Below are 26,093 nucleotides of genomic sequence, written 5' to 3' on the forward strand. Positions count from 1 at the left end.
TAACGGTCCTTTGGTGGAGTTGAAAGTTCGGCAAATTGCATATAATCGGGATTTCCTGTCAATGTCAATGGCTTAAATTAATTTGAATGGCTTTAGCACGTTCGCCCTGATTTTCGTCGATTAGGGATAACGCAATTAAATGATCAAAAATAGAAATTTTCATTACTTAGCTTAGTGTCAATAATCTTAATTAAATCATGCACTTAATTTAGGTAAACAAAAGAACAAAAGTAGTTGGCTATAAAATAGTAAATGTATTTCGTCGTTTATGGGAAATGTAGTGTGTGGTAGCAAACTTTTTGGCACCTTCTTAAATATTTTAAAATATGAATAGATTGTCAAATATTGAAATAAAATAAATTTGAATGTTATGGTTGATTGCTTATCTTATTTAAACTACCGAACCTATTAAGTTATCTTTCAATTTGTAGTCCCATTGGCATAGCTGAGATACTTTACCTTTTCTGTTGAGTGTATTTACGGGTTGGACCCTGGCTGCTGCATTATGTATTCGCCACTCTACAGTCATTTGCACCATTCCAAGTTCTTGGCGCTGGCAGTATTAAAAATTCGCCTCCTGCATAAGCGACTGCTTTTCAGTGGCAAATGGTCGACGTCGACCCCTGACTGCTACCATTCTGTTGCGATTCCTGCTCATTGCTAATTCCACGAAATCGAACCATCATAAAAGCTTGATGCTCCTTTTTCTCTCTCTCTCTCTCTGTTGGCATATTTTTAAGTTTTTCAAGCCGCTCCAAAGCCACTTTCTTCGACGTTTTGGCGCTTTCTACCACAATATAGCAGCTGCATCTACGCTAGACGACAACGAGGCTGGCGATGTGGGTGCGACCGAGGTTAAGGGTGGAAGTGCCAATGATGGGTCCTGTGTTGGGGCTGAAATTTATTTATAAGACTGCTGTGTTCATGAATATTTTGTTTTCCGCCGGCCACAAGCAATTCCTTTCCGCCTTTAAGTCCTTGCTCTATTTTTCTTCCGCTCAGCTTCGCTTGCCTTATTTTTATAGTTTTTGGTTTGGTTGTGCTAGGAGCACTTAAGTCTTATAAAAATCACAATGTTATTTATATATAAACAGCTATTAATAGTAGTATTAATAACATAATAGTAGTAAGCAATTTTCCCTAATTTCTAATCCATTTCATACTTTATATCTGAAAAAGGGGACGTGTAACCAGTAGCTCGATTCTAGCATTCCTATTTTTCGGTCTGCTGGTTCAAAAATTTCAATTTGTGTTAACTAGTCGACTCAGTCATTCCGTCCCCTCCCACCTTCCACCTCCCACCTCCCACTTCAGTACTGTGGCAAACCCTTTTCCTGTCCGGGCAGCAGACTGCCACGCCAAAGTTATCCTTTCGCCATTGTTGTAGTCATCGGCTGGCGCGGCCTTGGCTGATGATTTGATTTTTCCCGGCCTGCTGGTGGGCGTAACTTTCCCCGTGGAGCCAGAACCCATCTCCACCCAACAGTCTATCGCATGTGGAAATTTGGCGGATGTCATGTTTGCCCTTGCCTCTGTTTTGTTTTGCTCATGCTGAAGAACGTAATATTTTAATGCATTTAAACGACTGTCAAGTGGCACACACACGCCAAGTTGGCTATGAATCCTTTCCGCACTGCCTATGCGATCTGCTTTTTGTTTCCTGTTTCCGTGCCTCCCCAGAAACTTGTAAAACTCGCGAGTATTCACGTAGAGGGCTCTTAAAAATATTTTGGCAAAACGAGATAGGCAATTGCACACTCCATGGGCGCCGAGACTGCCATAAAATGTAGGAGTACTTTTTATCTGGGGGGCCTCAGAAACTAAACAAACTTAAAGTTCACCAAATTCCGAGGCAATGCTAAATGTAAGTTCCCTTTCTTCAGTCAAAACAAGAGAGGACGCTGTAGTCCAGTTCCTCGACTATCAGATACCCGTTACTCAGCTAACATTTAACATACTTTTGCGCATATTCCCGTCATGTATGTCAAGCCCCATGTATGTCTCGCCATATCCCGCCATTTATGTCATGACTAGTCTATCTACTCGGCTGTTTATCATGATCAAGAATATATATACATTATATGGTCGGAAACGGAAAGTGCCTGACATTTTTATTTTCGAAAATTTAAGTTTTCTTTACAAACCAAAACCAATAACTTGAACCACAGTTGATCCCACTGTACTTCCTTTATTTAAAAAGTATTTTTGCGGAGAAAGAGCTCTATTTACATGTTTATTGCCCTGATAAATTTAAAATTATAGTTCGGATATTCCTATGATAAACAGAATGCGTTTTATTGTCATAATTGTTAATTTTCGTCGTAAAGACCAATTAATTTCTTTCCTTTGATAACGGTCAAGCCGATCCTTTTGTTTTTTCATTTTATTACGCACATTAAACATATATAATTTTTGTTTTTCTTGTTGTATTGCAATTGCTGTTGTTCACGTCTGCGGTTCCAATCTGGAATGGCTTAAAATATGCAATTAATTGCAATTGTCGCCCGGCAGTTTGAAGCCTTCATTGGATGACAATGTTTACCTTTCCAGAGAATGTGCAGCGGCAGCATCATTATTTTTCCATATGAGTATAATTAAATTGCTCAATTTCGCAGGCGACAGGATGCTGCAATGGCATGCGTATTAATATTCCGACAAAAAGGGAATTAAACGCTAGAATCCAGATAAAAACATTTTGTGCATACCTTAAAGAAATTGCTCCTGCCAACGAAATTATACGTAAGCATTTTTAAAATACAGTGTTGTACTGGAGAACGATTTTAACCATAATTTAATTACCTCAGGCGATCATAACAGTTCACATTCTCACACTTTTCATACAATTTATGCCGTTCATTATCCTTTTCATGGGTGTACTTCCATTTGGTAATTTTCCTATTTGCAAATTACACACTCGAGAACTTTCCAATTCTCCTACCTATGCCTCAATATAAAGCATAAAGTGTTTTCAGGTATATCCAAGTTTTTCATACCTCTAATAGATTTATGGCTACATTAGCCTCATACATCTTTTGCGGGATTAAGCAGCTGTTAGTTACCTTACCTTCCTTAGGTATGAATATATATAAATCCGTGGGGTTTTCACGGGTTATACCTGCACCCTGTGCAAAGGAGTTATATCAATTTACCTGCTTAGTTCTATATAAACCAATGCATGGACACTTTCAAATCAGTCTGCTTCCAGAGCCTCTTCCCACAAGTTCTCGCCAAACTAAACATTTAATTTCAAAATGACAAACGCTGTGTCAGTAACAACTAACGAGAACTGCCCAGTTGGCCAAAACATTGGATCCAACAAAAATACGATGTCGCCCACTGAAATATCCATTGAGCAATTGCCGAATCTCGCATCGAACTGGTCAACTTTTCTTAGAGATATTACCAACGATCGAAAGCTGCGAGCTGAGCGCATAAATCGGCAGTCGGAAAATGTCATTCAATTTATAAATAGATTCCCGCTCCTGGAATCTTCCTGAAAATCCTGCCAGAGGTGAAAATAATATTATCACTAAAAACTGACAACTTAAAACTATATATATTTAGATTATTGTAAAACCAAATTTTATAAAATAAAATAATTAGCTAAATAATAATAATATTATTCTGGTTTTTCTGGGTGGGTAAAAAGACTTGAATACCAAACGAAAAATGAAAGAAAAAGAAAGGACATTAGTTATGAATGTGGATGTTGGTATTCTTGGTGGTTATTTAAAGTGCCTGAAACCCTTCACTATCTTTTCACGCATAGATTCCCTCAGCTTTTCCTGCATCTTGCCAAAATATTTATATGCGATGTGGTATAACAATAGTTTGCCCCAGCTTTAGCTATGGTAGACCAAATTCCTGCTTTTATCGTTATTGTTCGTTTCTGTATGGCATACAAAGATTATAATCTTTATTGCCGAAAAACAACTCAAGCGACAAATAACCAATGAAAATGAAAAGCATATGAGCCATGGAGTGGACGACAGGCTATTGAGATAGCCAGGGAATTTTGTGGCCTCCACACATATTATGCGCTGTGAAATCAACCATTATTCAATAAAATCTATTGTGCCATAAACAACCTTGCTTTCGTATTATACAATTTGGGCATAAATTATTTTTCTTGGAGCTAGGAAATCTAGGGACAAATCAATTAGACTTGGGCACATCCGAATTAATCTTACATCGAAATTTGTAAGAGCTTCTGAAACAAGGATACAATGTGAACTGTTTTAAGTCAACAACTTCAATCTTTGTTATCATCTTCATTCAAGTTAAGCAAACACAGATATGCTTTTGGGACATAAGCTATAAAATTACTCCAACATTATGATCTATAGTTTTTGTAAATGTCTGAGATAGTTTATTATTTAGTTCAATTATACTAAATATTATTTCAAGTATTACACCCCTTTTATTGCCCCTTTGGAAATATATTCTTGATACACCCATGTACTTCGTATTTGTCCAGAGAACAATAGGTTTCATTTTCCATAGCCAGAGGAGCCTGCAGCTGATGTTACAGAATCCCGATTCTATTTAACTTGATTGAATGCACCGAGTCGTACGCAATCGATTTTAAGCCTGGCCTGTCATCAAGGCAAGTGTCCTGAATGCTCCATCTCCATTCAATCCATTTGCCTATGCTCCGAAGTCAATGACGTCAGCTTCGTTTATCTTTTGAATTTATTACATGCAGATGCCTACCATACATACTTCACGAGGTATACGACCAAAGCTTTTATATGGATTTCAATAAACATAATCGATTGATACTCACTAGGAAGGTGTGCCTCACTTAGGACAATGCTCTGGAACTTAATTAATTCAAAAATCATATTTATTTTAGCTCTCCATTTAATTAGCATATCGCTCAAAAGCAGCACTTCAAGAACGAAATCAGGACAATGCCGAACGCAAAGGGCCATTGTAGGACATAAATTTGAAGACAATAGAGGCCAGGTCTAAAGGACGAAGTAGATACTGAGATGGCGCTCCTTTATGATTTACGAGAACCGAGGTTCATCGGAATGGCTTTTAATAGTACTTGTATTGCCATCGAGCACGGAAAAGCAGCGTTTGTGATTTATAATCTCGCATAGATGTCATTTCGGTGGATGGCGCTTAACATATGACCATTTGCATAGTGGCTGGCTGCTCTCCGCACATTAATTGCCTTATCGATGACGGGGCTTATGGTAATTTATGGGGAAATAGGCATATTTATTTGAAAATTAAGTTTACATTGCCAAATTAGCCGCTAAACATTTATTTGTTGCTAAATCTGCATAGTTTTATTTTATTGAGCAGCTTATGCGCTGATGAACATTAGTTAAATAAATAATTTATTGGTCATCGCTTGTGCGTTCTGAAACCAATTAAATTTCTTTGGCGGCTGGGTTATATTTATTATGTGCATCACATAATATCACGGAACATGGCGATAAGCAATGATTAATTCTTTAAATTTTCAAAATTATTATGCCTTTGAGTGTGATATACAAATTTAAGGATCACTAATTCTTTGGCTATAAATCTATACAAATGAAAGGTGATTCCTCTTTAGAAACGTAACCACATTATATGTATTTGAATAAAGGGAATATGCAATTCGATTAAAACTTTCGCTGGCTAAAATGACCGAAAAGGGACTTAAAAAATTAATTAAAAACAAAAATCGCATAAATACATGCGCGGTAATTTAAATAATTGCACATGAACCAAGCGCCCAACATTGAAAGCAGAACCATGAGCATCCTCAACGTACTCCGCGGAATTGAGCACCCATTAAATAAATAACCAAAAAAGTTTTCAGCTTTCATGAATACAAAAGGAGATTCCTCCATTCAAATCGAATGAGGTGACGAGGACCAGAGTTGAGCCGTTCGGTCAGTTTGGGCTAAATGTAATATGTGCATTTAAATTGAGTTTCTTAACAACATCGTGGCGATTCACCGAACAGCTGCTGCGTATGAACAAGATGAGATACAGTGACATATTTAATAGAGGTTTTTAAAAGTATTTATTGACATACATAAAATCCTTTGAATAATTTCACATTGTATCAGTAATTACCACTTTATGGTAGCAAATAATAATGACAAATAATTTTGGGAATTTACCTATCTAAAAAGTGAAACTGTCTGATGTTTACCCATATCAGACTTAAAAGGACTCTTAAGGGTGTAAAAACACAATCAACAGATGCACGCGACAACATATGGCGAAAGATGCTGAATCTGAGAAAGCGAAAAAGTGGACACAGTGAACAAAGGACGGTGTTTACAGAGCGACTGGCTCCGAACAACTGAATAGCCAGGATGCATTGGGGAGCAGCTTGGAGCTGCTTTGGAACGATATGGAAAAGGACCGTATAAATTATGACTTTGAGACCCGTGGCGAACCTCTCTTAAATCCACTCTGAATGTGGATTCTCCTTCGCAGAGAGTAAAAGAAGTGTCGGCGGAAAAGGGTGTTGGATTTGGGGTATGATCCGGAGATGGGGATTCGAATTCGCCGACACTTGGCAATGGCAGCAATTTAAAAGGCCTTTGGTTTTGGTTAAGGACCAAGCTAAGGTCTTTGTATAATTTAAATACAAATGATCCTATCAAGATAATTTTTTTTTAGCTTAAGACAAAACTAGTTAAGCACTAGAAATAAATCTTAACTTAAGATAAAACTAGTTAAGCACTAGAAATAAATCTTAACTATCCATTGAATGTAGTAGACTGCAGTTCCTAGTTTATCAGAAGTAAGATTAGAACTTTTCGCCTTGCGGCTTGATAGTTATATTATGGACCTGCCAAGGGCAAGAAAATGACATTTAAATATGAAATATTTTTAGATATTACGAATTAATTACCTGAACGTTGGGTGGAGTTCCAATGGCCCAGAGAACGGCATCAGCGACGTCATCACTTCGCAGCATGGGCATGTGTTGCTTGATAATACCCTGGATCTGCTCCGGCAAGATATCCGTATCAACAATGCCGGGACTGACGGTCTGCAAAAATAATATAAAAGGATTCATTGAAGTTGAAATAAGTCACTGATAATCAAAGGACTGATAGACTAACCGAAACCCTGACTGCAGTTTTGTGCCTCTGGAACTCCTGGCGGTAGATCTCGTTCATGGCGCGAAGGCCAAACTTGGTGGCCGGATAAATGTTGAGAGAGGGAAGCTGTGGTCCCAAATTGGGAACCTGATAACCCGCCACGCTGTTCACGATGACCACGTGGCCCTCGGTTTCCCGCTTTCTCATCGAATGAAAGGATTCGCGGACGCAGTACACGGTGCCCATGATATTTGTTTCTATGGTGGAACGCATGGCAGCACCATCATCCCGCTCGCTGAGTTCTCCGGTACCAATGATCCCAGCATTGCTCACCAACACATCCACTCCGCCCAACTGCCTGCAGGTCCAGTCGAAGGCCTTCAGCACCTGATCCTCCTGCGTAATGTCGCACTTGATTGCGTGTAGCCGGGACTGCTGCTCGGGATTCAGTTCACTGCGCAGCTTCTCCACTCGCTCCTGCCGCCTGGCCAGACCCACCACTACCATTCCTGCTCCGATTAGAGCACGGGTGCATGCTGCACCAATTCCGGCACTCGCTCCGCTCACCACGGCCACTTTGTTGCACCAACGCTCCATTGCAACGCTGTCGTTCAACTGACTTCCAAACACCGAATGACTAGCCATTTGGATGTCAATCGCTTAAGACCCAAACCACCGGGAAGCCATAGAAATCAACGCACTACTTATTGATTGCACTCGCGCATTTAAGTAGGTCACTCACCCTCCGTTCAAACGATTCAGCTGGTGACCTCTGAAAACGAGCCAATTTGTCATCAAGTTTACACTACATTTCATCATCATACTTTTTCCATTGAATATTTTGGACTGGCTTTAGAAGTAGTTAGAAAACACTGCCTACAAAACTAAAACATATATATATATCCTTGAAGTTAAATATCCATGTTAGGCTTTACATACTTGTATGTTTGTTTTTAAAAAGATATTTTAATTTTTGTTTATTACAATATTTTTATCGGTTTACTTAAAAAATACTTTGCATCGTCCCCAGTTTTAGGTTTTATCTCAGACTTGGCCTGAAGACTTCCACTCTTGGACACGTCTCTGCAGCGTCCGCAAACGACTGCCCAGATCTTCGGGTAGTGTTTGGTTTTTCTGGGCCAAGAAGGTCTGCTGGTGCATGCTGGACATGTTCAAAGGACCTAGTATCCTTCCTGGCTTGGGTCGCTCTATCTTGATGGTTCGAGGCTGATGCTCTGACACAGGCATCTTGCGCCGATTTGGAATCTTAAGCATAATTTGGTTCGGTTTCACTCGCCGCAAATAGCTCTATAAGATCAGTTAGAATGATTTGGAATATACACAAATTATTTAACAATTTATTATTTTTATTTTGACAAGGCTCAGTCTGGGGGGAAGTGTTAAGTAAGGCCTACTAGGATTTGATTTGTGTGTATGTGAAGAAGAACTACTTCAGCTGACTAACAGAATCCATTAATCTAATAACTACGTATTAAAATAAGAATTACGTATTGATATCAATATACTACTTCAAGGTATACCCTTACATATGCTCTTTAAAGAAAATAAATTTGGCAAGCCGACGATTGTATACCCTTGGCAATAATAGGCCATAGAATAAAAAAACTAACAGGTAGAATGATCGTTAGTAATTGGTATAGCAAACATTACTCTACCACAGTACATTTTGATCCACAAAAAGAACTTTACATAAATTCCGGTGCCTAGTAATAATTAAAGTTCAACTGGTGTAATAGTTTGTTGCTGGTCGGCTTTGTTGTGGAAACGGTTCCAAATGGTTGCACATGCAGATGGTGGCAGTGATCAAATAAGAGCAACGAGCATTGCGCCCCATGCATGGGTTTCTCTTTTCACTCTAGAGTTTAACATTTTTGGTGGATGGACAGCGTTTTCGGTTTTGTTTTGCTAAGCTAAGCGAGACGCTTGAAAAGTTTCAATGAGAGTTACCCATCAAGGGGTTTATAGAGAGTTACGAGCGAATTCTCTGTGGTCTCTTACTTTCGCTTCTCTGCACTTGCCACAGAATGTTGCATCTTCGCACTGTTTAGTTTAAATTGTACTGTCCATGGCACCGCATTGAATAATTCCGAGTTGAAATACACGCGTGCTGTTTTAAAGTTTCGGATTTGGAGTATCTACATATCTACGCTTTTGAGCATGCAGTACATCGAGATACACAGCACCATCATTAGTGATCTTTGTACATGTCGCAATTATTGCATTTCGTCATAAAACGCTTGGTTCTAATTTACTGTGAAAGACCGACACCCACATTAATTTGAACATGGCCTGCTGTTTTAATTACAAATTTGTGCTCAATCTATGTAACTTTTTGTTTCTGGTGAGTGACTAACTAAAGTGAAAGTTTATAGCTTCCGACTTTAGCCTGTGCAGTACTTCCTATATGGTGTAATTACTTACTAATTTTATTTTTTTGTAGATATGTGGCTTGCTGCTGGTGGTATCAGGTCTATACATCTTCTCCGATAACAAACGCATTCTGCTCTCCAGACTCTTGGCCGCATCCAGCGATCGGTTGAGCTCACTTCCGCAGCCGCTGCTTTTCTATATAGCACTGGGTGTGGCGATTGCGGGATTTGTGGCTACTCTGGCTGCCGTCGTGGGTTTCTGGGCCAGTTGCCTTCACACCTACTGCTTTCTGACCATATACTTCCTGAGCGTGGTGGTGCTGCTCCTGACCGAATCGGTGTTGTGCCTGGCCATCACATTGTGGCCTCATTGTCTGGGCATCAGCCTGGATGAAACGCAGATGGTGCGATCCTTGCAGAGCAACTATGGCGTTCCGGGGCAGGAGCAGTTCACCAATGCCGTGGATTTGGCTCAGGTTCGGTTCGGCTGCTGCGGGATGAGAAGTTCCTTGGACTACGACACATCGTTGTGGAGATTACAGGGCTATGGACAGAGGAATTGGCCTGTGCCGCTCAGTTGCTGTGTCCTGGAAAATGCGGATCATGGCGTGGCATATCTGGACCCCAAGCCGGCCAATGAATCGATGTGTCAGTCTCTGGAGCGATTGTCCTACGAAAGGGAGCGCCACACAGAGTCCTGTCTGCCCCATCTGGACAACTGGTACCGCGAACAGTACAGCATCTTTCTGGGCGCCAGTCTAATACTGGCCCTGATTGAGTTTTGTGTTCTACTCGCTATCATCATGAGCTGCACCGGACTTGCCTCGCAGAGGGCTTTGCTCAGGAAACCTGTTCAGGAAGTGCGAACTCAAAAAGTAAAGTCGCGACAAACCCTCATCGAGAACATATACGAACCGGATGTTGAACTGCGCGAAAATTCCAGTCACAGTGCAGACGGAATATATCTGGGACCAGCTAGCCGACATGTCAGCAGTGAGGACTTCAAGGAGTTGTATATTAAACCGAGAGACTTGTACAAACAACATAATCTAAGACCAAGCCCAGCCAGCCGTCCAACACAAATGAGGAATTATTTGGTATAAAACATTGGAGAGCTGTTCATTCCATTTGATAGACTTACGGGAGCGTATGTAACTTTAAAAATATATACTTTGTAATCCACAACAGTATGTATTCGCTCAGTAATATAGTTACAACTAAGCAATATTATTTAAATAACAATGGTGATTGTTTTATTTTACATACTTAGCAGTTTTGGCTGATAAACTACGCACTGCTTTAAGTGTGAAATATATTTAAATACTTTTCCAGTCTCGAGTTTTTTCAAACAAAAATTTAAATTTCGATAACATACTGCGTTTTGGTGTAACTTCAATTAAACTGAAATCCAAAGAATAGAATTAGTGTACAGAACAACATTTTCCGTGACTTTTACAGACTTTTTGATTCTTTTAAATAAGTGTTTTTGATAGTAAAGCAGCATAGGTACTTAAATCGAATTTCGTACCTAAATCTTAGAAGTCACTTCACCAACTGCGACACCAATGCGACCTCTAGCGAGCACCGAGCTAAGCTGCTTACCGAACGCGTGAGCGTAAACTGCTTGCATGTACCATATGCACTGCTTTAGCCGATAACATATAACGGTCACAATGTAGAACGTTGAATATTTGAAATATTCATCCTTGGCCAACATTAAATTGTTTATACTCCGCCACCCCAAGTTCAATGCCACTACATATGAGTTTGTGTAGGACGTTGTTCATGCAATTGCTATTCGTTTACCAGATAACTCTTGTATGGCGACATATCAGCAGATTGAGCTACCCCAAGTCAACAAGTTATTACCCCCATCGCAGACTTTAGTGAAGTTATGACATAGGTCCCGGAAATGCTGCTATCAGGCAGGCATTAGCATCAGCTTAAACTTGGCACAGATTCGGTACATTCGCGTTGCTAATTTAAGAACAACTAAGCCGATAAGCTGAAGACGGTGCTTTTTTTTGCGGATTGTGGATAAGTAGTGGGCTTGAGCCCAACATTTCCGAGTTTATTGATAAACCAGCTTCGGGATCGGGCCTATAAAAGGGGCTCCCCATTCATGGGGACCATTAGTCGCGATCGCGCATTGAAATCGTCAAGTTCAGTGGATATAAATAAAGTGAAAAGTGTCAAGTGTAAAAGTGTTCACAGTGAATTCTCAGCCCGGATTTTAATAAGGACTACCAGCTCAGCAGTGTCCTTGCAGAAATGGATTACCAGTGCTAAATACCAACAGGATATTCCTGTATATACAATTAAACCTAAAGTTTACAATTAGCTAAACAAAATGGCTAGCAAAGTGATTTTTGTGGCGTTGTGGCTGCTTTTTATTTCATCTGTGTTGGCAGAGAATGGAGACATTATAATGAGCGATGATGATGACGAGGATATCAAGTGAGTATAGGAGAAAGTAACTGATTAAAAGAAAAAAGTGGATTTTCATAGCAATAAATGTGAATTTTGAAAACGATTTTGAAAAAATACATTATGTACAATAATCTAGATACATGATGCATGTGAACTGTTGTCTAATAACCATCTAAGTGTAAACACGAATATGTGAATATATATACACAAAAGTTTGTGAAAAAAGTGCCAGCTATAGAAATCTATAATGTTAACTAATCACTCTCTTAAATTTTTTAAATGTTGTTAATTCTAAAACGCATTTTTAAAGCGTTTCATAATTGTCGTTGCTATTAATATACAAAAATTTAAAGACAAAACTTTCAGTTCAACCAGTTTAGTGTAAAAACGAATTTGTGAATATATATACACAAAAGTTTGTGAGAAAAGTAAAAACTAATATAAGTAATAAAAAAGTAAAAAGTAATATATTTTTAATGTTGTTAATTCTAAAACGCATTTTTTCATGGTTTCATAATTGTCGTTGCTATTAAAATATAAAAATGTAAAGATAAAGATTTCAGTAAACGCAGCGAGATTGATTCAAAATTGGTGTTTGTTTGAGAATAGTTTACACAACTAATGCAATGATTCCCTATAAAATACGTAATTTCGCTTAAATCCTTTAAATTGTTGTCCCTGAAACGATCTAATTCCTATCTGCGTAAAAGTAAGCTTTGTGTCCTAATAATTGTTTGCGAATTTAGCCCGCTGCTCCAGGCCGCACCGGAAGTCGTTGATAAGGAGAACGAACGGAACGAACGCCACATTAGCTTCAACATCCTCAAAGCCCCAGCAGTTAGGTAATGATAAGTCCAAAGAAACCGCGATAATTCGCCAAGTTCAGCGAGGGATTATGTAACTGGATTATATTACTTCACAGTGCAAGATACACTTATGGCGATTCAGGAGGTGGTGGTGGAGGATATGGTGCTCATAGAGGATATGATGGTGCTGATAGAGGTTATGGCGGCGGGATAAAGACGTCTCATGCCGCTGGAGGACTGCTAACCAAAACCTTTGGATTTTTGGGCTTGGGTGGCAAGGGGTAACTATCAAAAAAAGCTGGGAGGTGTATTAAAGTATTAAAATAAAATCTTAAACAGGAATCAGGGCAACTTTTACGGAAACGGCGGTCAATTGCTAGCCGCCTTCGGAAAATGCTCAGCCCTCCAACTGCCGCCCAATGTTCAGTCCGAATGCCACAATGGTCGCTGCAAGGTCTTCTGCCCAGCTGGCTATAGCTTTGCCCAGGACGTTGCCATCCTGGAGATGTTCTGCAGCAACGATGGATGGATCATTGGGAACTCTGTGTTTGCAGAGGTGCCACCATGCCAGGCACAATGTACACCGCGATGCCAAAATAATGGCATCTGCATCTCCGCCGGAGTGTGCCAGTGTCCGGAGAACTACTACGGTCCACTGTGCCAGCAAAAGAAGTCCATATGTGCATCCTTTCCGAAGGCCCCGAAAAACTCCAAAGTTTCCTGCAAGAATAAGTGAGCTCTCATTTAAGCCTAACTAAATATAAACTACAATCCAACTTTCTTCCAAGTATGTGCCATGCCGAGTGCATGAGAGGATTCCAGTTCCCGGACGGCAGTGGAATTACGAACATTGAGTGCCGCAATGGCCAGTGGGTGCACACCAAATCTGGACTTAACAAGACTCCAGATTGTGCTCGTGAGTAGAAACCTCTAAAAAGCTAGGGAATCTTTTATTCAAACTTGTCCTTTCAGCAACTTGTGCGCCTGCCTGCCAAAACGGAGGACAGTGCATTAGTTTTAATGTCTGTATGTGCTCTAAGATGTTCCGCGGAAACCATTGTCAATTTAGTAAGTAAACAAATATTACTCCAATATTCTGCAGAATTTATTCTCTATTCAGTTAACAATATTATTATAAATAATATTCCCTTTCTACACTTTTACAGATATTGACAGATGCAATATTAATAATACCAATTTCAATGGAAACTACAAGTGTGCCTATGAAGTGGACGAGGCTCGTTGCACATTTAGCTGCCCTCAGGTACCAGGACTAAAAATCCAAGGACGCATTGACATAGAGTACAAGTGTAACTATTTGGACGGACAATATCTGCCTACCCCCCTTCCAAAGTGTATATTCCGTAAGTATCTTCAACACAACATTAGATATTAGGTGTCCAAGTCTTACAAGTCCTATATTACTAAAAGTATGCATAAAATTAATTTACTCTGATGCAAAATATCGCAGCTCCTGGATACTCGATTCGATCCACATCATCCATGCAAGGTGTTACGCATCAGAATGGCGTCTATCATCGCGGAATCAGTGGTGAAATGGCCTACGAGCTCCAAACACAGCGTGAACAACTACTCGCTCTGCTGGCAAAATATCGGGATCTGGAAAGAAGAAGTGTACGCTAATTTGAATGATTTTATTCCGAATAGAAACTTAAGTAAAGTATACGTATTTAGGAATGGTGGTCATCGGAGGAATCAGCTGTCACCTTGAGCAGTTATTCCTTGTACCAGAGCAAGGATTTGGATGTCGTCATCGACAAGACCCCACGACCAGCACTTTGTACCACTTGGGGTGGTGTTAACATGAAAACTTTCGATGGTCTGGTTTTCAAGTAAGTGGAGTGCAATACAAAAATAAGTGAATCGGTTTTGGTAATTCATTACTCCCAACAGGGCTCCTCTATCCTGTTCGCACACGCTGATTACGGACAAGGTCTCGGGTACATTTGACATTATCCTGAAGGCTTGTCCGTATGGCTCTGGTTATGGATGCGCACACACCCTGAAAATCCTGTGGCAATCGGTTCTATACACTTTTGAAAATCTGAGTAAGAGCTTTGATAGCAAGCATGTGAAATTATTTTATATAAAACTCCTTTTAGATGGCACCATGCAGCTGACCACGCCCATTAAGAAACTTCCTATGCCCGTGCAGGTTATGGGCATGAAGGTGATGCCAGTGGCCCAGCATGTTCAGATCGATCTGGAGTCTGTGGGCCTCAAGCTGGATTGGGATCATCGGCAGTATGTGTCCGTGCAGGCTGGACCCCAAATGTGGGGAAAAGTTGGTGGTCTCTGTGGCACGCTGGATGGTGATACCAACACGGACTTGACCTCCAGGACGGGCAAGAAGCTGGCCACTGTCAAGGCCTTCGCAGATGCCTGGCGCGTCGAGGATCACAGTGAATTGTGTCAGGTGGAGAACAGTGCAGAGATGGAGTTCGGCATGGATTCCTGCGAGCAATCCAAGCTACAAAAGGCTGTTTCAGTCTGCGAGCGTCTGTTGGCCAACGAAAAACTTGGTGACTGCATCAAGCCCTTCAATTATGATGCTCTTATCCGCACCTGCATGGCGGACTACTGCAATTGTGCCAATCGGGAGCATCCGGAAAGCTGCAATTGTGATGCCATTGCCATGTTGGCCAAGGAGTGCGCTTTCAAGGGCATCAAACTGGAGCACGGTTGGCGAAATCTGGAAATTTGCCGTAAGTTAGCTTGGCAGAAATGCAAATGACAAAAACTGAATAAGACAACGTTATTAAGATTAAAAAGTAACTTGCGACATTGTAAAAGGTATAATTGCTTATAAATGCTTCGTTTAACTAATTTGATATATAAATTCTTAGCATTCTGATGATATCCTTATTTTCCAGCCATCAGTTGCGGTTTTGGACGCGTTTATCAGGCTTGTGGTCCCAATGTGGAGCCGACCTGCGATTCGGACTTGGCTCTACCAGCAACCAGAGGCACTTGCAACGAAGGCTGCTTTTGTCCGGAGGGAACTGTGCAGTACAAGGAGGCCTGCATCACTCGTGAACTTTGCCCGTGTTCCCTTCGCGGCAAGGAATTCAAACCGGAGTCGACGGTAAAAAAGAACTGCAATACCTGCACGTGTAAGAACGGTCAGTGGCGGTGCACGGAAGATAAATGTGGCGCCCGCTGTGGGGCGGTCGGAGATCCGCATTATCAGACGTTCGATGGCAAGCGGTACGACTTCATGGGCAAATGCTCCTACCATCTTCTAAAGACCCAAAACACTTCGGTAGAGGCGGAGAATGTAGCTTGCTCGGGAGCCGTTTCAGAGGCCATGAATTTCGCTGCTCCCGATGATCCCTCATGCACCAAAGCGGTGACCATTCGATTTGTCCTGCGCGATGGTACTCCATCGGTGATTAAGCTCGATCAGGGAATGACAACGGTAGTTAATGACAAGCCCATTGCCAAGTTACCCAAGATGCTGGGTCTGGGCGAGGTCCTTATCCGGCGGGCGAGCTCCACCTTCCTGACTGTGGAGTTCGCAGATGGCATTCGCGTCTGGTGGGACGGAGTTTCTCGGGTCTATATCGACGCACCATCCAGTTTGCGTGGCCAAACACAGGGTCTTTGCGGAACTTTTAATTCTAACACCCAAGATGACTTCCTAACGCCCGAGGGCGATGTGGAAACGGCCGTGGAACCCTTTGCAGATAAATGGCGTACAAAGGACACTTGCGAGTTTAAGGCGGAAACCCACCAAGGACCTCATCCCTGTACGCTAAAGCCGGAGAAAAAGGTCCAGGCGGAGAAGTTCTGTGATTGGATTCTGCAAGACATCTTCGGGGAGTGCCATTTCCTGGTGGAGCCCGAGCAGTTCTATGAGGATTGCCTCTACGATACATGCGCCTGCAAGGATGAAATGTCCAAGTGCTTCTGTCCCATCCTGTCCGCCTATGGCACAGAATGCATGCGGCAGGGCGTGAAGACAGGCTGGCGAATGTCGGTCAAGGAATGCGGTGAGTTTTATCCTGTTTCAGGACCTTAATTATTAGAATATTTCATATTGAAAATATTGGTTTACATTGTGTTTTTTAATAGCTGTAAAATGTCCCATGGGCCAAGTGTTCGATGAGTGCGGTGATGGTTGTGCATTATCCTGTGACGATCTGCCCAGCAAAGGATCTTGCAAGCGGGAGTGCGTCGAGGGATGTCGTTGCCCCCCCGGAGAATATGTCAACGAAGAAGGCGAGTGCGTTCCGAAGCAGAAATGTCATTGCAACTTCGACGGCATATCCTTCCAACCGGGCTACAAAGAGGTGCGACCAGGAGAGAAGTTCCTGGATCTGTGCACCTGTACAGATGGCGTGTGGGACTGCCAAGATGCGGAGCCGTGGGACAAGGATAAGTATCCGCCATCGTCAGAGCTGCGCTCGAAATGTGAAAAGCAACCCTACGCCGAGTTTACCAAATGTGCGCCCAAGGAGCCAAAAACGTGCAAGAACATGGACAAGTATGTGGCCGACTCATCGGACTGTCTTCCCGGCTGCGTTTGCATGGAAGGATACGTCTATGATACTTCCCGCTTGGCCTGCGTCCTGCCCGGCAACTGCTCCTGCCACCATGCCGGAAAGAGTTACGATGACGGCGAGAAGATCAAGGAGGACTGCAATCTCTGTGAGTGCAAGGCTGGCAACTGGAAGTGCTCGAAGAATGGCTGCGAGTCAACGTGCAGCGTTTGGGGAGATTCCCACTTCACCACCTTCGATGGCCACGACTTTGACTTCCAGGGAGCCTGCGACTATGTCCTTGCCAAGGGAGTTTTCGACAATGGCGATGGCTTCAGCATAACCATCCAGAATATTTTGTGTGGCACCATGGGTGTGACTTGTTCAAAGTCCCTGGAAATCGTCCTTACTGGCCATGCTGAAGAATCGCTGCTTCTGAGTGCTGATTCTGCATACAGCACGGATCCCAACAAGACGCCTATTAAAAGTAGGTGAATTCCTTATTAATCTATCATGATATCTAATTTATTTTTTGGTAGAACTTCGTGACAGTGTCAACTCAAAAGGTCACAATGCCTTCCACATCTACAAAGCTGGTGTTTTTGTGGTGGTGGAAGTGATCCCGCTGAAGTTGCAAGTGAAATGGGACGAGGGCACTCGTGTTTACGTAAAGCTGGGCAACGAGTGGCGCCAGAAAGTCAGCGGCCTATGTGGCAACTATAATGGCAATAGTCTGGATGATATGCAAACGCCATCGATGGGACTGGAGACCAGTCCCATGCTCTTTGGCCATGCCTGGAAATTGCAGCCCCACTGCTCAGCTCCAGTGGCGCCCATCGATGCCTGCAAAAAGCATCCGGAGCGCGAGACCTGGGCCCAACTAAAGTGTGGAGCTCTCAAGTCTGATCTGTTCAAGGAGTGCCATGGTGAAGTTCCTCTGGAGCGTTTCCTGAAACGTTGCATTTTCGACACTTGTGCCTGCGATCAGGGCGGCGATTGCGAGTGTCTCTGCACTGCTGTGGCTGCCTACGCAGATGCCTGTGCCCAGAAGGGCATCAATATTCGCTGGAGATCTCAGCATTTTTGCCGTGAGTACATACAAAATACATACCTAAAAATAACCACCATTGATATCGTTATATGTAGCCATGCAATGTGATCCCCACTGCTCGGACTATAAGGCCTGCACTCCGGCCTGCGCTGTGGAGACCTGCGATAACTTCCTCGACCAGGGAATCGCGGAGCGCATGTGCAACCGGGAGAACTGCCTCGAGGGATGCCACATCAAGCCGTGCGAGGATGGCTTCATCTATCTGAACGACACCTACCGCGATTGTGTGCCCAAGGCCGAGTGCAAGCCCGTGTGTATGGTGAGGGAGGGAAAGACATTCTATGAAGGCGACATTACCTTTACGGATTCATGTGCCACTTGCCGCTGCTCCAAGCGCAAGGAGATTTGCAGCGGTGTCAAGTGTGATGTTCCTGTAACCACTGGACATCCAGCTCCACTCATCGAGGGCACTACGGTGCCAACGCCTTTGGCTACACAAAATCAGACCAAGTGCGTCAAGGGATGGACTCGATGGTGCGACAAGGATCGGGATACCTCGGACAAGAGTGTGCGGCTAAATGATGAGGAGAAGGTGCCACGCTACGATAGAATGGAAAATGTCTACGGCACATGCCTGAAGCAATATATGACCAAGGTGGAGTGCCGGGTGAAGGACACCCACGAGGCACCGGAGCAAATGGACGAGAATGTGGCTTGCAGTCTGGAAGAGGGTCTTAGGTGTATTGGAAAATGCCACGACTATGAGCTGCGCGCCTTTTGCCAATGCGACGAGGAACTGGAGCCCGAAGTTCCCAAGCCCACGGAAAAGCCACAACTCGGCCTGGCCTGCGATGCTGCCGTTGTGGAGTACAAGGAATTCCCAGGAGATTGCCACAAGTTCCTGCACTGCCAGCCCAAGGGAGTCGAGGGCGGTTGGATTTACGTGGAAAAAACCTGCGGGGAGTACATGATGTTCAACCCCACGATGTTCATTTGTGATCACATAGCAACCGTAACAGAGATCAAGCCCAACTGTGGCTTGAAACCGAAACCAGAACCCGAATTTGAGCCCATCAAGCAATGTCCACCAGGCAAAGTAAAGTCCAACTGCGCAAATCAGTGTGAACATACGTGCCATTATTATGGCAGCATTCTAAAGAAGAGAGGTCTCTGCCTTGTTGGCGAGCACTGTAAGCCTGGTTGTGTGGACGAGCTGCGACCAGATTGCCCCAAGACTGGATTGTTTTGGCGCGATGAGGACACTTGCGTCCAAGCCGATGAATGTCCTTGCATGGACCAGGCGGAACACTACGTTCAGCCGCACAAGCCCGTGCTTGGAGAGTTCGAGGTGTGTCAGTGCATCGACAATGCCTTTACCTGTGTGCCCAATAAGCCACAACCAGTTCCCCCGGAAGGAGGTAGGTGGTTTGATGAGTATGTAAACCTAGCATATATTTTAAATGTTTTTTTTCTTTATTTTAGATGGCGAAGTGAATCTGGTACCTCTGATTCCTATTTACCCTGTTACCCTAACACCACCACTACAATGTTCCACAGAACGGTAGGAAAACTCTATTCATCATAACTAAAACACTATTGATATCTAACTTTTACTTTTTCAGACTCATTCCCAAGATAGAAAACGCTGCACTTTCACAGCCTGATAGCATTTTCAATGCAAGTTCTCAGTTGGCGCCCGAACATGGCCCGAAAATGGCTCGACTGACCACGGATCAACCGAGGGGCAGTTGGTCACCCAGCATTAACGATCAGATGCAGTATCTGGAACTCAACTTTGCCAAGCCAGAGCCGTTCTATGGCGTGGTTATGGCTGGTAGCCCGGAGTTTGATAACTACGTTACTCTATTCAAAGTATGTTATTGTCAAATCTTACATTTGATATTTTATTAAATTAAATATTTTTACTGCAGATCCTTCACAGTCATGATGGTATTGCTTACCATTATCTGGTGGACGAAACGGAAAAGCCTCAAATGTTCAATGGCCCCTTGGATTCAAGGGCTCCCGTACAGACTCTGTTTAAGATACCCATCGAAGCAAGTTCCCTTCGCATTTATCCGCTTAAATGGCATGGCTCCATCGCCATGCGTGTGGAGCTCCTGATCTGCGGAGATAAGGAAGAACCCAAGCCAGTGCCCATAGTGCCAACAATTTCACCCATAACTGAGCGGCCTGCTCGATTGGTGGACCTGGAGTGCATTGATCTCATGGGCGTGGATGAGGGCAAGATGCACCAGGATCAAGTTCAATCGAGCAGCTTGTGGCAGCAACCCAATTTGGGCAAGAAAACACAGCTTCTGGAGTTGCTTAGGGTATCAACACCACTAGCCTGGCGTCCATTGGCAAATAGCCAGAATGAGTTCATTGAGTTCGATTTCCTGGAGCCACGCAACATATCTGGATTTGTGACCAAGGGTGGTCCGGATGGCTGGGTAACTGGCTACAAGGTGATGTTCTCGAAGAAGAAACCCACCTGGAATACAGTGCTCTCAACGGACGCACAGCCACGAATCTTCGAGGCGAACCACGATGCCGAAACTGAGCGCAGACATCATTTCAAGAACCCAATCCTAACGCAGTATATTAAGATTGTGCCGGCTTACTGGGAGAGGAACATCAATATGCGAATCGAACCACTCGGATGCTTCTTGCCATATCGTAAGTTTTTAGTTTCCTTTAAATTCCTCACATCACTGTAATAAATTATAAATTACTTAAAGCTGAAATACAACGTCAAGTGCCCGTTGAGGAGAGCAAGCCCACCAAGTGCAATGTCTGCGATGGTGTGTCGACCTTCAGTGCGACGAATGGATGTCAGTGCCAGGAGCAACTCTTCTGGGATGGCAATACCTGCGTCCAACACAATCTCTGTCCTTGTATAGAGAACTATGTGAGCTATCCGATAGGCAGCAAATTTGAGAACTCAGCTTGCGAGGAGTGCGTCTGCGTGCTCGGTGGCCATAAGAACTGCAAGCCCAAGAAGTGTCCGCCATGTCAGGACGGCAAATTGCGACTAGTGATCACCAGCGACTGTTTCTGCAAGTGTGAGCCCTGTCCCAAACACCAAAGATTGTGCCCATCCAGTGGCGATTGCATACCCGAAATTCTCTGGTGCAATGGAGTTCAGGATTGTGCTGATGACGAGGACGCCAGCTGCAGTGATTCATTCACTGTTGAGCCCGACATTAGCCGAGAAAAGAATGAGAGTGAGTCCCCTTAAAAAAAAAAACAATTTACTTATTTAAAATACTGAATTCTTTGTTTATAGCTGAAGTCATTACATGTCCCGTGCCCGTTTGTCCTCCTCAAATGAAAATCAGAATTACGGAGAAAAAGTCTAGAAAGATGTCCAAGATGTTCACCTTCTCGAAGCAGGTATCCATAGTGGACGATGGAACGACCATTACAAAGACCAAGTTCATCTCGTCCAAGGAACAAATTCTGGCTATGCCCAACCGGGACTTGGACTACCAAGAGGAAGAGCAGTGCGATGAGTTCACGTGCGTGCCCATTCCCACCAAGCAAGTGGGCAAAAACGAGACCATCACCTGCACGGAACCAAAGTGTCCTGAGAAGTACGACGTGGAACTGGACATGAGTGCGGCCAAAGTGGGAGACTGCCTGCGATACACCTGCGTCCTGCGACCCAACAAAGATGATGTGTGTGAAATCAGCGGCAAAAGCTTCACCACCTTTGATGGAACTGTTTTCAAATATGGTCCTTGCAGCCACATCCTGGCCAGAGATATTCACAAAAGTAGTTGGTCCATATCGGGTAAGGAATATAACTGAACAATCGCTATATCTATTGTTAACATATACTTTTGATTCCTAGTCCATCAGCAATGTAGCGATGAGACCCGTAAAGTCTGTCACAAGGTCATCACCATACAAGACACGGAGGCTGGCAATGAGTTGATCCTGCTGCCTCATCTGAAACTCAAGTTCAATGGCTTCGAGTTCACAGTGCAGCAATTGATCAATTCACCCATTTGTAAGGCTTCATTCGTGGTTTCCCAGCCGGGAAAGACTCTGCTGGCCGTGTCCACCAAATACGGTTTCTGGGTGCAGCTCGATGACATTGGCATCGTTAAAGTGGGCATATCATCCAAGTTCATTCGCACCGTCGATGGTCTGTGTGGTTACTACAACGGGAACCCGAAGGACGACAAGAGATCACCAGATGGTCAGATTATTCCAAACACCGAAAAGTTCGGCGACAGTTGGTATGATAAGCGTATACCCAAGGACCAATGTGGAGATCTTAAGTGCTCCAGGGAGATGCAGGCGAAGGCCTTGCAGCTGTGCAACATCATTCAGTAAGTATTCAGTGATTTATTCTCTATAATAAAATATATAAATGATATATTAACTTTTATTTATAGTCATCCCACCTTTGCTCGTTGCCACAAGGCGGTTAATTACAAGCAATTCCTTAACAACTACTGTCTCGAAGCTGCCTGTAATTGCATGATGACCAACAATGGCGATCCAGCCGCCTGCAAGTGCAACATCTTGGAGAGCTTTGTGAAGAAGTGTCTTAGTGTCAACCCACTGGTTCAATTGACTACTTGGAGAGCCGTGGCCCAGTGCGAGATCAATTGTCCTTCGCCATTGGTTCACACCGACTGTTACAAGAGACGTTGTGAGCCATCCTGCGATAATGTTCACGGGGATGACTGTCCAGTGCTTCCGGATGCCTGCTTCCCGGGCTGCTATTGTCCGGAGGGAACTGTCCGTAAGGGTCCCAACTGCGTGCCCATATCCGAGTGCAAGGACTGTGTGTGCAATTCATTGGGTGCCTCCAAGTACATGACCTATGACCGGAAGAGCTTTAGCTTCAATGGAAACTGCACCTATCTTCTGTCGCGCGATGTCGTCCTTCCAGGTGTCCACACCTTCCAGGTGTACGTCAGCATGGATGACTGTAAGAAACTGGGGCAACGAACTCCAGTGGAAGGCGGCAGTTGCGCCAAATCACTGCACATTCTCAACGGTGACCATGTTATTCATGTTCAGCGTGTTCCAGAGAAACCCAAATCGCTGCAAGTTCTGGTCGATGGATTCGAGGTTAAGAAAGTACCATACAAAGATAGTTGGATTAGCCTGCGGCAAGTGGTGGGCAAGGAGCTGGTGCTCTCCCTCCTGGAATCCCATGTGGAATTGACCGCTTCCTTTGAAGATCTTATTTTCTCGTTGGGCGTACCAAGTATTAAATATGGAAGCAAGATGGAGGGACTTTGCGGCGACTGTAATGGCAATGCCGCCAACGATCTTCAGCCCAATCCGGCTAAAAAGAAAGCTGGAGTGGATGTAATCCAAAGCTGGCAGGCGGATGAGCCCAAGCTGGGATTGGTTGAAGAATGTCTCAGTGAGAATGTGCCCAAGGAGCAATGCATTCCACTGCCGCCAGAGAAGGATCCCTGCTTGCAGTTCTACAATGCTGACTTGTTTGGCAAGTGTCCTTTGGCTGTGGATCCCATTGCCTATGTCTCCGCCTGTCAGCAGGACATCTGCAAGCCCGGCAACACCCAGCAAGGAGTCTGCGTAGCTCTGGCCGCATATGCCAAGGAGTGCAACCAGCACGGCATTTGCACCAATTGGAGGAGACCCCAACTGTGTCCCTACGAATGCCCCAGCGATATGGTCTACGAGCCATGTGGCTGTGCCAAGAATTGCGATACCATCAAAGCTCTGGCCGAATTCGATGCAGTGAGTCTCAAAAACCAGGCTGTAGTTCATACCATCAAGTCAGATGAAATGTGCTTGAGCTCGGAGCGATTCGAGGGCTGCTTCTGTCCCCCTGGAAAGGTAATGGATGGTGGAAAGTGTGTGCCCGAAATAGCCTGCACAAAGTGCGATGATGGACTCCACCTGCCTGACGAGAAATGGAAGAAGGATAAGTGCACCGAGTGTCAGTGTGATTCTAGGGGAAAGACCTCGTGTGTGGAAAGGAAGTGCCAGGTGGAGGAGAATATCTGCGCCGAAGGCTATAGACCCGAGACCATAGTCAGCGTGGATGAGTGCTGTCCTAGGTATCGTTGTGTCCCGGAGACGAAGGATCCTTCCAAACTGTGCCTTGCTCCCTTGGTGCCCATTTGCGGTCCTGGGCAGTTTAAAAAGGAGAAGAAGGATGTCAATGGCTGCTCTCAGTACATATGCGGTAAGCACCTATGGTCCGCCCAGTATTTAGTTTTTATTTAACCCTTAAACATTTTAGAGTGCATACCCAAGGACCAGTGTGAAATTATTAAGCTGCGTGAGTTGCTACCAGGCGAGGTTATTGTAAAGGTTGAAGAAGGCTGCTGTCCCACGCGGAAAATTGAGTGCAAACCGGAGTCGTGCCCCAAGCCGCCTGTTAGCTGTCAAGAACGATTCTACGAAGTAAAGACCATTAAGGAGCCAGGAATGTGTTGCTCCAAGCACTCATGTGGTAAGGAAAATATCTTCGTTATTGAACTTACTCTGTTAAAAATATACGCTCTTTATTTACCATATAGTACCTCCCAAGGATCTGTGCATTGTGCAATATGAGCTCGACGAAGATACCAAGTTCACCAAGACAGTGGGTGATAAGTGGACGCATGCCAAGGATGTTTGCAAGCAGGAGACATGTTCGTACGGTCCGGATGGCAATGCCCAGGTGATCAGCACCCTGGAGCAGTGTCTCACCGACTGTGCTCCAGGATTCAGCTATCAGAACTTGGACAATACCAAATGCTGTGGCAAGTGTGTCCAGACTTCGTGCATCTTTGAGCAAACTCTATACGATATCAACGCACTTTGGAAGTCGGCGGACAATTGCACTACCTACAGTTGCCTGAAGAAGGATGGCCAGTTTTTGGTTACCACCTCGAAAGAAGTATGTCCGGATGTGGGCAGTTGCCTATCTCACCTGTTGTACCAAGATGGTTGCTGCCAGCGATGCAAATCGGAGCCACTGATAGAGGACAAATGTAAGTTCATTCCCAGTTCTTAAGCCCACTTTGACTAGATACCTCGTTATTTGCAGCAACATGTTTGCCTGTTTCCTTGGCGGAGTCGCGAACCAAGGAGATTCTTAAGTTCCCTGTGCAAGGACATGGAATCTGTGTGAATGCCGATCCCATTCAGGGCTTCACCGACTGCGAGGGTACCTGCTCCTCTGGTTCCAAGTACAATACACTCACTGACATGCACGAGAAGTTCTGTACTTGCTGCAGCATCAAGTCATATCATCCAATCACCGTGAAAATGATTTGCGAGGATGGCCACACGTTTACACAGAAGGTTAGTACAATTTTCATTTTTAATTCCATTAAAATATTTAATGATGTTCATATTCCAGCACGAGATGCCCTCCAACTGCGGTTGCTCGCCGTGCTCAGAGTTCTCCGACACTCCGACATTCGATGTGCGAATGCAGCCGGATGTGCAGTCTCCGCTGCTGCAGTTACTTGGCAACCATGGGCACTAAGAACTTATTGGTTGTCCGAGAAAGTCATTTAGGTAGTTTTAAGAATGTCGAGCATTAAAAAATTAAATTTTAAAAAAAAATTAAAGGTGTTTTGATTTAATAAAAGTAGTTGGTAATCCTTAGAGTAATCCATAAAAACAAAATGGTCAATACGCTAAGAAACTCAACTGGTAATTCAATGTGAAGCAAGGAAATGTTGCATACCTATCGGCGTATGTTGTATAAACACGCAGAAGCGTGATGTAATTTTACATATATTCTACATCTACTTCTTATATTTTCCGCATTTAGAAGTAATAGTATATGACATGATATATGACATATAGAAATATATTTGGTATATGCAACCAACCTGATCATGGTGATCAATAAA

At 43.7% G+C, this 26,093-nt stretch overlaps 5 protein-coding genes across 8 annotated transcripts; 3 read left to right on the forward strand and 2 right to left on the reverse strand.

Annotated features, from left to right (window-relative positions):
- Positions 1–3,205: 3,205 nt before the first annotated feature.
- On the forward strand, positions 3,206–3,538 carry LOC120449118. The gene has a single exon (XM_039631427.1). It carries the CDS (start codon positions 3,252–3,254, stop codon positions 3,495–3,497), a length of 246 nt encoding a protein of 81 aa, XP_039487361.1. The 5' UTR covers positions 3,206–3,251; the 3' UTR covers positions 3,498–3,538.
- Positions 3,539–4,459: 921 nt separating this feature from the next.
- Positions 4,460–7,805, reverse strand: LOC120449967 (farnesol dehydrogenase). 4 transcript variants are annotated; one of them, XR_005616232.2, is made up of 4 exons: positions 7,086–7,804; positions 6,872–7,012; positions 4,787–5,198; positions 4,460–4,721 (listed from the first exon to the last, which is right to left on the reverse strand). XR_005616232.2 is itself a non-coding variant. In XM_039632672.2 (3 exons), exons 1-3 carry the CDS (start codon positions 7,707–7,709, stop codon positions 5,939–5,941), a joined length of 795 nt encoding a protein of 264 aa, XP_039488606.1. In that variant the 5' UTR covers positions 7,710–7,805; the 3' UTR covers positions 5,751–5,938. The 4 variants fall into 4 exon arrangements, 3 of the variants coding, with proteins under 3 accessions (XP_039488606.1, XP_039488605.1, XP_039488604.1); XM_039632672.2 differs by lacking the exons at positions 4,460–4,721; positions 4,787–5,198 and adding an exon at positions 5,751–5,968 and having other exon boundaries at positions 7,086–7,805; XM_039632671.2 differs by lacking the exons at positions 4,460–4,721; positions 4,787–5,198 and adding an exon at positions 5,751–5,971 and having other exon boundaries at positions 7,086–7,805.
- Positions 7,806–8,010: 205 nt separating this feature from the next.
- LOC120449968 lies at positions 8,011–8,474 on the reverse strand. The gene has a single exon (XM_039632674.2). The coding sequence runs from the start codon at positions 8,337–8,339 to the stop codon at positions 8,109–8,111; it is 231 nt and encodes a 76-aa protein (XP_039488608.1). The 5' UTR covers positions 8,340–8,474; the 3' UTR covers positions 8,011–8,108.
- Positions 8,475–9,369: 895 nt separating this feature from the next.
- On the forward strand, positions 9,370–10,557 carry LOC120449243. The gene is made up of 2 exons (XM_039631619.1): positions 9,370–9,426; positions 9,526–10,557. The coding sequence occupies exons 1-2, from the start codon at positions 9,370–9,372 to the stop codon at positions 10,555–10,557; spliced, it is 1,089 nt and encodes a 362-aa protein (XP_039487553.1).
- A 1,053-nt stretch (positions 10,558–11,610) lies between these two features.
- Positions 11,611–25,800, forward strand: LOC120448271 (hemocytin). Its single transcript, XM_039630195.2, has 26 exons — positions 11,611–11,911; positions 12,631–12,726; positions 12,807–12,971; positions 13,030–13,422; positions 13,479–13,606; positions 13,663–13,758; positions 13,857–14,054; positions 14,162–14,325; positions 14,386–14,543; positions 14,605–14,759; positions 14,814–15,416; positions 15,585–16,703; positions 16,786–17,679; positions 17,732–18,280; positions 18,339–19,661; positions 19,726–19,804; positions 19,866–20,115; positions 20,175–20,922; positions 20,985–21,470; positions 21,533–22,039; positions 22,100–22,583; positions 22,650–24,427; positions 24,485–24,697; positions 24,765–25,220; positions 25,277–25,533; positions 25,592–25,800. The coding sequence occupies exons 1-26, from the start codon at positions 11,805–11,807 to the stop codon at positions 25,718–25,720; spliced, it is 11,535 nt and encodes a 3,844-aa protein (XP_039486129.1). The 5' UTR covers positions 11,611–11,804; the 3' UTR covers positions 25,721–25,800.
- The last annotated feature ends 293 nt before the right edge of the window (positions 25,801–26,093 follow it).

Source organism: Drosophila santomea, chromosome 3L, assembly GCF_016746245.2.
Source record: "Drosophila santomea strain STO CAGO 1482 chromosome 3L, Prin_Dsan_1.1, whole genome shotgun sequence".
Classification (NCBI taxonomy): Eukaryota; Metazoa; Arthropoda; class Insecta; order Diptera; family Drosophilidae; genus Drosophila; species Drosophila santomea.